General features: G+C 34.9%; 1 protein-coding gene across 1 annotated transcript in view; it reads right to left on the minus strand.

The window, feature by feature from the left end:
• The window catches only part of TLL1 (tolloid like 1), a 203,824-nt gene that overhangs the window by 87,724 nt on the left and 102,681 nt on the right, over window positions 1-13,419 (minus strand). Inside the window, exon 7 of the mRNA XM_029939149.1 lies at window positions 6,241-6,346. Within this exon, the coding sequence (XP_029795009.1) occupies window positions 6,241-6,346 (106 nt within the window). The remainder of the gene's footprint in view (window positions 1-6,240; window positions 6,347-13,419) is intronic.

A 13,419-nucleotide genomic window follows, 5' to 3' on the forward strand; every position in this document is an offset into this window, starting at 1 on the left:
GGATCATGACCAGAGCCAAATAAGCCAAATTCAAGAGTTGGCACTCAACCAACTGAACCACCCAGATACCTCAAAAGTATTTGAAATTAAGGAATAAAATTGTAAAAAAAAATATTTTTAATAAGATGAAAGACATGATATGCCTTTCCAAACTTTTAATGAATACATTGTATATAAACTAGAAGTTTAAAGAAATTTAATCTCTACATATTCTCCCTTTAGGAAATGCTAACTAAGCACTGTTGTACATCTGGATTTATAGCCTTTTATAAAAGAAAATTTTATGATTCTCACATTTTAGGGTGGGGCGAGAGACATTAAACAAAAGATTGATAACTGAGATAGTGACAGGTACTATGGAGAAAAAGAAGTGAAGATGGATATTGATTATCCAGTGATCATGGAGCTTTTAAATAGTCAGATCAAAGGAAAAATCACTTGGAAGTTGACATTTTGGGCAAACATGAAAGGAGTGAAAGTGAGGGCATGTGTGTAAATGGGAATAGAAACTTCCAGAGTGGAAAAACAGAAAATTCACCTGTTCAGAGATGGGAGGATCCTTAAAGTGTTTGAGTGTGACACAGCTAATGTAACTCTCAGTCTGAGGAAAACTGTTAATATCTGGAGGATGGTAAACAGAGGAGTGACACAATCTATGTATTTTATGACTAACTTCTCTGGCTCCAAGGTCAGGGTAGTGATCTTTAGATAAAACCTGGATAATGCAAAAGGAGAATGGAACTTTTTATAAATTTAAGTATCTGTAGAATACCAGATGCATACTACTTGAGATAAAAGTAGGAAGGGGAAACTAATGACTTATGGGAGTTGACTAGCAAAAAAGAGAGCTTGCACATACTTAATTAGATGCAACTACAGCTAGGCCAATGCAATTGAAGGGGAAGTTGAGCTAAAAAATAGGGTAGCATTGAGAAAAGTCATTCTTCAACTACGCTTCATGAATCACCATATACATTAAGTAGGTTAAGTCCAAATTAATGAAGGGTTGCTATTTCTGCAGTACTTCTGTACCAACAAAGTATTCATTATTTTCTATTTCTAAAAACAGATTTGTAACCTTTAAAGGTTCATTTTTCCCAGTTTTCAAAACTGTTCAATTTAAAAAGGTCAAGGACATCTTGGCATGAATATATTCACACTCAGAAAACAGAATGATGAATTTTGACTTCTTCTCTCTACTGAGGTAACCTCTCATTCAGAAGGGGGTATGTCACCCTTTCTTTTGTTCTTTCTTTGTGTCAGGAAGTTACCAATTCTCTCCCTCCACCTCCAAGCCATTAAGCAATGTAGGCTCTTCCTGTCTATCCTCAGTGAGGCACTAACAATAGTCCAGGGACAGATTACAGAAGGCTTCACTTACTAATCTTCATTTGCTCCACCTACATGAGAAAAGTGAATTAGCTATGAGTTTTAAGGAAACTTTGTAAAATTTTGCTTTTATTAATGAAAAATGGGCAATCCCAGTTAGCAAGCGACTAGATTACAAATTACCCAGGCATATAAAGGTCCCATACCTCTAACCTTTTTCTTCCTGAAAGTAAGTACCCAAATATGCCGATGAGTGACATGCATAAAAACAACTAAAACTTTTACAGACTCCCTGGGTTCAGAATAGAAAAAATATATATAAAATTTCAAATATTTGCATTAATAGAATGAAGAACAACAACAAAAAAAATCCACACATTCATCTAACTGATGTAGAAACGGCATCTGACAAAATTCACACTTTTCATGATAAAAACTTTCAATGAACTAGGAATAGAACGAAACCACCTCAACATAAAGACCATGAATGAAAAATCTACCACTAACATCAGACTCAATGGTAAAAAACTGAAAGCGTTTCATCTAAGATCAAGAACAAAGCAGAAATGCCTGCTGTCAACTCTTCTATTGAACATAGTATTGGAAGTTGTAGCCAGAGCAATTAGGCAAGAAAAAGAAGTAAAAGGCATCTAAATAGGAAAGAAAGAATTAAAATTATCTCTCTTTGCAGATCATACAATCCTATATGTAGAAAACCCTAAGGAGTCCATAAAAAAGTTAGAACTAATAAATTCATCAATGTTGCAGGATTCAAACTGAACATACAAATATTAGTTACAATTCCATATAATAACAATGAAGAATCTGAAAAGGAAATTAAGAAAAACAATTCCAGGGGCATCTGGGTGGTTCAGTCGGTTAAGCATCTGACTTCGGCCCAGGTCATGATCTCACGGTCTGTGAGTTCAAGCCCCATATCTGTCAGCACAGAGCCTGGAGCCTGCTTAGGCTTCTGTGTCTCCCTCTCTCTCTGCCCCTCCCCTACTCACACTCTGTCTCTTTGTCTCTCTTTCTCTCTCTCTCTCTCTCAAAAAAATGAATGAACGCTAAAAATATTTTTAAAAAGGAAAATAATTCCATTTAAAATACCATCAAAAAGAATAAAATAGTTAGGAATAAACCCAACCAAAAAGGTGAAAAACTTCTAAACTAAAAATTACAAAACACTGTTGAGAAAAGTTAAAGAAGACACAAATAAATGGAAAGACATTCCATTTTTATAGATAGCATGGACAGGCCATGCTTAATTTTTTAAGATGTCCACATTTCACAAAATGATCTATAGATCCAGCACAATCTCTATCAGAACTCAAAAGCATTTGTTGCAAAAATAGAAAAACAGACCTAAAATTCATATGGAATCTCATAGAACCTCCAATAGTTAAAAATTTTTGAAAAGCACCAAAGTTGGAAAACTCACACATTGTGATTTCAAAACACATTATTAAGCTATAGTAATCAAAACAGTGTGACACTGGTAAAAAGACAAACCTATAGACCAATGGAATAGAATAAGAATTTCAGAAATAAACCCCAAAGGATATAGCAAAGGATCTTTAACAAGGGTGCCAAAAACACTTAATGGGAAAAAACAACAACTACAATAATCTTTTCAACAAATGATGTTGGGAAAACTGAATATCCATGGGTAAAACAATGAAGTTAGGTAATTATATAAGCTATATAAAAAAGTTAACTCAAAATAGATTAAAGATCTAAACACAAATCCCAAAACTATAAAACTCCTAGAGGAAAACAGTGGAAAAGCTCCATGACATAGAATCTGGCAACCATTTCTTGGATACTAAAGCACAGTTAAAAGTAAAAATAGATAAGTGGGACTACATCAAATTAAAAAGCTTCTATGCAGCAAAGATGAAAGAAGAAGAGAATATTTGCAAATTATACATCCAATAAAGGGCCAGAATACATACAGAAATCCTATAATTCAACAACAAAAATTGAATAATCTGACTTTAAAATGGGCAAAAGAATTGAATAGACATTGCTTCAAAGACAATACACAAATAGAATGCACATGAAAAAATACTCAACATATTAATCATCAGAGGAATGAAAATCAAAACCACAATGAAACATCAAGTTATACCCATTAGGATGGCCACAATTTAAAAAAAGAAAAAGGAAAAAGACAATAACACATGTTGATAAGGATATGGAATATTTGGAACACTTTGTGTACTGTGGTGGGATTATGAAATGGTGCAGCTACTATAGAAAACATCTTGAAGTTTCCTCAAAAAATTAAAAATAGAACTACCACATGATTCAGCAATCCTACTTCTGAGTATATATGCAAAGTAATAAAAACAGGGTCTGGAAAAGATATTTGAATGCCCATATCAATAGCAGCACTATTCACAATAGCCAACAAATGGCAGCAACTTAAACGTCCATCAGTGAATGAATAAATAAAGGGAATATTATTCAGCCTTAAAAAGGAAGGAAATCCTGTCACATGATACAACCTGGATAAACCATGAAGACACTGTGCAAAATGAAATAAGCCAGTCACAGAAGGACAAATACTGGATGATTCTACTTAATGAGGTATCTAAAGTATCCAAGTTCATGAAAGCACAAAGTGGAATGGTAGTTACCAAGGGCTGGTAGGAGGGAAACGGGTCATTGTTGTTTAATGGGAGCTGGGTTTCAGTTTTGCAAGATGAAAAAGTTCTGAACATCTGTTTCACAATCCTGTGAATATGCTTAACATTATTAACTGTACACTAAAAAATAGTTAAGATTATAAATTTTATGTGGAGTGTTATTTAACACACACACAAAGCTTCAACTACTTTGGAGGTGGTGGCCAAGAACTGTGACAAGTATTTTTTTTCCTGGAATTCAGTTTTTAAATATATGCATGAGTTAATAAACATTTTCTTTAAAGATGAAAACATGATACAATGTTAATTGCGTCAACTCTTCTGACAGGTAGATATAGTTACTTTCACTCTAATATAAGTTCATTGGGAAAACAATAATTTTGGAAGAATAAGACAAATAATAGGTCAAGACTGGGTAGCATGCAGCACCATGGGGACAGGGGTGGGAGTGATGGACTTCAGGCAGCAAGAGCAGGATGGCTAATGGAAAAGAAGACAAAGAAGCAATTTAAACATGGAGAAGAAATAGAGAATGAGAGGAAATATGTATTTTAGACTTTGGCATACATTCATCATCTATCAAAGACAGAAAGAATTTTCTCCTCTTTCCACCACCTCCTATGTGCCAAAGAATCAAAAGTCAGTTTAGTTCTAAATAATATAATACACCAGCATATGAGAGGTGCCTTAGCTGAACGGGGACCCAAATCCCACTAGTTACATGTTTCTATGGAAAATTCAATTCCAAACACTGATATAAAAATAAAGTTTTAGAACTCTGAGATTAATTTCAGGCCAAATTTATGGGTGTATTTCAAACAAAACTTAAATTCAATTCCAAAAGATATATATGTATACATATATATGTATATTCACATATATATGCATATATACACATACACTGTATAAATATATAAACTATAAGTATAAACTACATACATGTATATTTATACACATCTCAGTAGAAAATAATTATTAAATACAGTGAATGATCATCAAAATACAGTTCACACTCAATTTTTTAAATAATACAGTTTTGTCTTTTTAAAGAAGGGTAATTTAAAAATGTGTCTAAGTATTAAAAGTTCATTGACATATTTTTCTTTAATTTGTATCAAGAATTATTTTGGGGGGTCTAGCTGGTTCAGTGGGTGGAGCATAGGCTCTTGATTTCGGGGTTGTAGGTTCAACCAACAATGAGGGCATTGGGTGTACAGATTATTTTTAAAAAATCTTTAAAAAATAAAACCTTTTAAAAAAGCAAAACAGAATTTATTTTGAAAAGACAGGGGTATTAACTTGATTTTTTTTATCTTCTTGCCAAGCCTGCCCTTAGAAATAGATGTTTGAGGGGCATTTGGGTGGCTCAGATAGTTAAGTGTTGTGCTCTTGACTTTGGCTTACGTCATGATCTCACGGTTTGCAGCTCTGAGCCCTGCATCTTCTCTCTCTCTTCTTCTCTGCTCCCCAAATAAATAAACTTAAAAAATTTAAAAAAGAAAATAGATATTAGATGACTTGTGAAATGGGCATAAGTGGGCAAAAAGAATGATTTAGAATCGACCTAACTCATTATGTAAAATGAGCATAAATGGGGAACAGAGATTACTTCAATGGTTTGACAGATCTAAATTCCTTACCCGGTAACAGTGTCCTAGACTAAGTCATCTTTAGAATAAAGTAATTCAAACCCAAATTTATTAAGTTCTTTAAAAATAGAGTTAAATCTTTAATGAAAGTGGTGAAATTCTAAATTATACGAGGTAAAATATATTCATAATATGTTCTTTGAGAATTAAATTAGTTCAGCAACTTTCAAGCATAACTAGTAGTTGATCAACAGAAAACACGTGGTAGAAAACACAAATAGATAATAAACATTCCAACTCAACAATCAAGTACCCTATTTGATTTGTGGATACCTAGTTTTCATTAAATGATGCTATGCCAATTTAAAATACTGATTGGTTTAATAGTCATTTTCATTGGGCTTTTAAAATTGATTTAGGGATATCAAATAGTTTAAATAATTTATGCCATTTTAATTTTTAATCTGAATTTATGTATTTGATAGGAAACGTGAAAACATGTTTTTAAAATCTCAAATGCTGGTGTTGATTATAAATCTTATTCAATATTTTTGCACTGGAGGGCAACAGTATTTGAAAGCAGTTCGAATTCTAACGTTAAGCATAGCTTTGGCAGGAGCCACACAGAGGAAAGGAATTAAAAGTCAAAAGGTATAACCTGAGACTCCAACCTTGAGAAGGTGTTCCTGGCATAGTGCATGATACTGTCAAAGTCGTATCTTTCTCCAAGTGAGTTCACTTCTCCAGGCTCCATCTTCAGAAAATTGTACTCTTGACCTAAGAAACATTTCAGAGGACTTTTAGCAGACAGCGAAAAGAACAGCCTGCACGTGGTCTTTACTAAATGCCAGTTGCAGCTACATGTGAACACCCAGGTACGTGCAAAAGTGTGCACACACGGCCAGTTTTCACTCAACATCACATTGAAAAAGTAATACTAAATGTCATTAGTAAGTTCATTTTGGGAAAAAAAAAAAAGGTGGATTACCAAAAGCGTACTTTGGGTTGTTTTCATGTACATGCTTTATGTTCTTATAAATACGTGTTTTCTAAAAATCTCACTGCTTTTTCCGACACAGGAATGATTATAAAAAGTTCCATCTTTACCAAATGAGACTCCGCCTTTCTCTTAGGACTACATTGGCCAAGATCAACAAAAATTATCTTTTGCTTTAGAGGCTTTCTAAGAAGCACTGAGAAAAATATAAAAACGGTATTAGTATGTACACAAAACACTGCAGGCTTTACTATGTGACTTTGTCACGAAAGGCAAAAACAACAGCAGCAGATTTTGCTCAGAACTGAAACAAGATTCTCTCTGATGAATCTATTCTAACCTCTACTTGGAGGGTGTTTTGATCAGGAAGAATATGCTTGAAAACTTAATAATTTATTTATTTTTGCTTTACTTTTCACAACTGCTATTGTAACTTCTGGACATTTTCCTTTTAATAGGTTTTCCAACTGGCTGTTAATATCTGTATTGTTACACTGTTTCTTGAAATTTGAAAATAACAGACTTAGAAATGTAGATCTGTGGCAGTGGTTCCAGAAGCAGAGAATTTCCTCAAGTAGAGGTTAGACCTCAGTGACTCTGTTTTCATAATTTCAGTAGCTGAAGACAGCTGCTTTAGTGGCTCATGTTAAAAAGCTTTGAAAGATCTAACTGCAAAGGCGAGCTCCTAGAATTCCAAACTCAAAGTTCCAGCTTAAAACGGAACTATTACAACAGTCATCTAGCTAGGGGTTTATTCCAACTGCCGTATTACTATGAAAAATATAAATATCACGTTAATAAGATTTCCAAGAAGACAAAGAAATTGAGTGATACCAAAGTATGGCATGTGTTCTGCATGTGATAAGGAAACCTGGTATACTCAGCACCAAGGATCAAAGAATCATCCTGATATTACAGAACCCAGCTCCCAAACTAAAGTGTTTTAGTCTGGGGTGCTGGGGTGGCTCAGTCGGTTAAGCATCCGGCTGTTGGGGCCCAGTAGGCAAAAATTAACCCTCAAACAATATTTGGCCTCCTGGGCCGCACATGTAGCTTCTATTCATCCTGTGATTTTCTCATTGCTTTGTGAAGAGACATATACTTTTAGGCTTTGAATCAACTTGGTTTGGTCAGTGGCGCCAGCCTTCCCCTTACTTTGCTTTCTAGCTCTTTGTCTGCTGTTGGGAGTAAACCACAAGCCTCTGCCAAAAGATCTGCCTATTAAAGGATGAGCATCTTGCCCATGCATAACTGATGAGGGGTCTTAAGAAATGTAAATATCCTCATAAAAATCTGCAGGCTCATCTTCTGCTTGGAGCCAGACTATTATTAGGGAATCCCTTTCCTGCAATGACTTGATAATTCCTGATATTTACACCTGTCCTGTTAAACATGATCCTTTCCGGAGCATGTCTTCACTTCAAAAACCTTGAACGATGTAAGAAATGATGTAATCACCTGTGGTATACAAGACCCTGGCCATCTAAGTAAAGTGCGGCTTTTCCACCATGCCCGTTGTCTGTCTTGTCTGTCGTTGTTTGTCTTCTTTCTTATAGATATCACGCCGACACCAACCCCCTACTCGGGACCTTTCGACTGGGGTGTGTGGGCTGGTCCCCTGCATCCGGCTTCAGCTCAGGTCATGATGTCACGGTTCGTGGGTTCGAGACCCGCGTCCGGCTCTATGCTGACAGCTGGCTCAGCCTTTGGAGCCTGCTTCAGATTCTGTTATCTCTTGGACCCGCCCCTGCTCATGCTGTCTCTCTCTGTCTCTCAAAAAAAATTTAAAAACTTAAAAAAAATAAAAATAACAAAGTGTTTTAGTCTACCTGCCAATGAATTCACACATTAAGTAGTTTTTAATGAACTAACCAGCTTGTAGAGTGAAATATGTGTTCCCCAAATATCTGCTGTGTCTATTTGTAATATAACCAGTTTCAGGAAATACCTTGCCAATCTCTCACAGAAGCAACTGTTAAAACTCTCTTCTTCATAAGGAAAAATAAGTATGTTTTGACATATCAAATTCTAAGGTGAGATTTTCATAAAGCTATGGAGCTGATTTTATAGACATTAATCCATGGCTCATGGCGATTTCAAATTCAAGCACAATATGGGAAGATCTTCTCTAGTTAAGACAAAATGCTTTATAAAAATTTCTGAAAGTGGAACATTAAGCAACTTTAGTCATACATTCTGAGGCATATAATTGAGCACTTAACGTGGAGATGACTCAGTGTTTTGTGCTAAATAAAAACAATATAACCATACATGGTCCAAATAAAGAAAAATGAATTTATTTCATGAATAAAGGGAAGAGAACAGAGATACAGACAACTCACCCTAAACAATTAAAAAAAAAAAGATGATGAACCTTCTTCTTGAAGGAAATTCTAAAATGGATTAAAGTGGGACACCCAGGTGGCTCAGTTCAGGTCATGATCTCATAGTGATTTCAGCTCAGACCATGATCGTGTAGTTCATGAGTTTGAGACTTTGCGCTGACAGTGCAGAGCCTGCTTGAAATTCTCTCTTTCTCTCTCTCTCTCTCCCTCCTGCTCTCTCTCTGTGTCCCCCCCCCCACTTGTGCTCTCTCTCTCTCTTTCTCAAAATAAAGAAATGTAAAAAAGTAAAAATAAAAACAATAGATTGAAGTAATACAATCTTTATACCAATCTGGCTCCTATTGTACTTACTAATTTTGCATATAAATGTGAGGCTAAAGTCTGCACTTATTAGACATTGCCCTTGAATAACAGTTGATCTCAAGTTTCTGAGCTAGAGCTAGTCATAAATTTGTTGAAGATTAATCTCCAGCATGAACTCTTTCATACTAGAATTGCCCTGCTCCACTAGGTACAAATGCTCAGGAAATCTCACACAATAAATTCTTTCTTTTCCATTGGCCTGAATGTTGAGTCACCCACAGTATGAATAGACATAATTTCCTAAGCACTGTGTTAAATATTATACATTTTTATACTACTTACATATGTCTTGCTTGTTTTAAATACATACATAGGTTAAAACAGAGTCCTATTATTAAGAGTAAGAATCATTCTTGAAAGTTACTTCCTGATTAAGATAATAACTATGGTTAACAGCAGACTTCGCAGTTAATTGGTAGTTGAAATCATTTTCTGAAATACTGTCTCCTCTTTATTTCTTTCTTAATGATATAAAGATGAACTTTGATAGCTGGCTCAGGCATTTGAGTCTCCTATATTGAGAGTAAACATTTTTTTTACTTCTCCTTGAATAATCAACACTACAAATGATTTCATCCTTTTTTAAACTGATATACAATTGACATACACTCTGATTTTAGTTTCATGGGTACAACATAGTGATTAGACACTTGTATACACTGCAAACTGGTCACCACAATACATCTAATCAGCATCAGTCACCGTGTGAGGTTAATAAAATGTTGACTGGATTCCCTATGTGGTACATTACATCTCCATGACTTACTTTATAAGTGGAATTTTGTACTTCTTGATTCCGTTTACCTACTTCACATCCCCAAATCCCCTCCTCTCTGACAACCACCACTCTGTTCTCTATATCTGTGAATCTCAGTTTTGTTCTGGTTTATGCATTTGTTTTGTTTTTTAGATTTCAATTAGAATTGAATTCACGTGGATTTGTCTTTCTCTGTCTGACTTATTTCACTTAGCATAATACCCTCAAGGTCCATCCATGTTATCACAAATGGAAAGATTTCATTTTCATGATTAATATACCTCTGTGTGTGTGTGTGTGTGTGTGTGTGTGTGTGTGTGTGTGAGATATGGCTTCTTTGTCCATTCATTTATTGACGGATATCTAGGTTATTTTCCTATCTTGACTATTGTGGATAGTCTTCAATGAAGATAGGGATGCATATGTCTTTTTGAATTGGTGATTTTGTTTTCTTTACATAGATACCAAGAAGTGGAATTGCTGGATCATATGCTAGTTCTATTTTTAATTTGTTGAAGAACCTCCATACTGTTTTCTGCAGCGGCAACAAAAGTGCATGAAAGCTCCCTTATCTCCACATCCTTCCCAAGACCTGTTATCTCTTTGGGTGCCTGGGTGGCTCAGTAGGCTAAGCGGCCGATTTTTGCTTAGGTCATGATCTTGCGGTTCATAAGTTTGAGCCCCGTGTGGGGCTCTGTACTGACAGCTCAGAGCCTGGAGCCTGCTTCAGATTCTGTGCCTCTTTCTCTCTCAGCCTTTCCCCTACTCATGCTGTCTCTGGGTCTCTCAAACATTAAAACAAATTTTTTAAATAAAAAGACTTGTTATCTCTTGTCTTTTTGACCAAGGCTGTTTTAACAGATGTGAGGTGATATCTCATTGTAGTTTTGATCTGCATTTCCCTGATGACTAATAACGTTGAGCATTTTTTCATGTGCCTGTTCTTCTCTTTTTTTAAAAAAAATTTTAAATGTTTATTTATCAGTGAGAGACAGAGAGAAACAGACTTTATCATGGGAGGGGCAGAGAGTGAGGGAGACACAGAATCTGAAGGAGGCTCTAGGCTCTGAGCTGTCAGCACAGAGCTCAATGCAGGGCTCGAACTCACAATGCAGGGCTCGAACTCACTACCATGTGACCTGAGTCAAAGTTGGATGCTCAACCGACTGAGCCGCCCAGGTGCCCCTCATATGCTGGGTTTTCTATCTGTTTTTCACATTGAGTAAGACATTACTGTAATTTTGTGATATATGGTCTTTATTATGTCAAAGTACAGTCTTTCTATACCCACTTAAGAGTTTTTATTATAAAACTATGTTGAATTTTGCCAAATGCTTCTTCTGTATGGGCTTTTTCCCAATTATTATTATTTTTAATATAATTTTATTATCAAATTGGCTAACATACAGTGTGAACAGTGTGCTCTTGGTTTTGGGGGTAGATTCCCGTGATTTGTCACTTACATACAACATTCAATGCTCATTCCAGTAAGTGCCCTTCTCAATGCCCATCACCCATTTCTCCTTGATTTTTATATTTTGTTAATGTGGTATAACACACTGATTAATTTGCCCATGCTTGAGCATCCTTGCATCCTGGAATAAATGGCACTTGATCATAGTATATGATCTTTTTAATGGATTATTTTGGTTTACTAATATTTGCTAATAATTTACTGGGGATTTTGCATCTATATTCATCAGGGATATTGGCTTGTAATTTTCTTTTTCTGTGCTGCCCTTGTCTGATTTTAGTATTAGAGTAATGCTGACTTTGTAAGATAAGTTCAGAAGCATTTCATCCTCTTCAATTTTTTGGAATACTTTGAGAAGGACAGGTATTATATTTTCTTTGAATATTAAGTAGAATTTACCAATGAAGCAGTCTCATCCTGGACTTTTGTATGTTGGGAGCTTTTTAGTTACTAATTCAATCTCCTTATAAGTAACCAGTATATTCAGATTTCTATTTCCTTGAGATTCAGTCTTGGAAGATTGTATGTTTCTAGGAACATAACCAATTCTTCTAGGGCACCCTATTTGCTTGTCTATAATTGTTCATACTAGTTTAATGATCCCTTGTATTGCTATGGTATCAGTTGTAACTTCTAATTCATTTTTAATTTTATTTATTTGAGCCCTCTCTTTTTCTTGGTGAGTCTAACTGAAGATTTATCAATTTTATCTTTTCAAAGACCCAGCTTTTAACTTCATTGATTTTTTTCTATTGTCTATTAAGTTCTATTCCATTTATTATTTCCTTCCATCTACTAACTTTGGCTTCATTTGGTTTTTTTCTAGTTCCTTTGGGAGTAAAATTAGATTGTTTATTTGAAGAAATTTTTGTTTGTTTCTTGAGATAGGTTTGTATTGCTAGGAACTTAACCTCATAATTACTTTTACTCCATTTAATAAATTCTGGTTTATCATATTTGTTTTCCTTTGTATCTAAGTATTTTTAAATTTCTCTTTAAATTCTTCAAGTGGAGAAAATATCTTTTTTTTCCATTCCTTCAGTCTGGTGCCCTCAGTTCTTAAGTGAGTTTCTTATAGGCAACATACAGATGAATAGTTTTTAAAATATTCAGCCACTTTATATCCTTTGACGGGAGTATGTAGTCCACTTACATTTAAAGTAATTATTGATAGGTATGTACCTACTGCCATTTGTTGACTGTTTTCTGATTGTTTTTATAATTCCTCTCTCCTTTTTTCTTCTCTTTCTTTCTTTCCTTGTGGTTTGGTACCTTTCCTTATTGTTATATTTAGATTCCGTTCTCATTTTCTTTTGGGTATTCACTATAAGTGTTTGCTTTGTGGTTATACTGTGAGGTTCACATATGACATCCTATGTATATAAGTTGATAGCAACCTAAATTTGAATACATTCCAAAACTACATTCTTACTCCCCCTGCCCATATTTTGTTTCTGATATATCATTTTCAGTCTTTTTATTTTATGTATCTTTTAACTGGTTATTGTAGTTAATCTGACTACTTTTTTATTTTGACCTATTTCATACTAGCTTTATCAGTTATTAATCTGCTACCTTTACTATATATTTACCTTTTCCAGTGACAGTTTTACTTTTATATGTTTTATTGTCATTAATTACCACCATTGCTTTTCTGTTTAAAGAAGTCCTTTTAGGAGTGCTTGGGTGGCTCAGTTAGTTAAGTGTCTGACCACCTCAGGTCATGGTCTCTCGTGTTGGGCTCTGTGCTGACAGCTCAGAGTCTGGAGCCTGCTTCAGATTCTGTGTCTCCTTCTCTCTCTCTGTCCCTCTCCCGCTCGTGCTCTGTTTCTCTCTGTCTCTCTCACAAATAAATATTTAAATAAAAATTTTTAAAAGTCCTTGTACAGTTTCTTATAAGTCTAGTTTAATGGT

Source organism: Suricata suricatta, chromosome 1, assembly GCF_006229205.1.
Source record: "Suricata suricatta isolate VVHF042 chromosome 1, meerkat_22Aug2017_6uvM2_HiC, whole genome shotgun sequence".
Lineage (NCBI taxonomy): Eukaryota > Metazoa > Chordata > Mammalia > Carnivora > Herpestidae > Suricata > Suricata suricatta.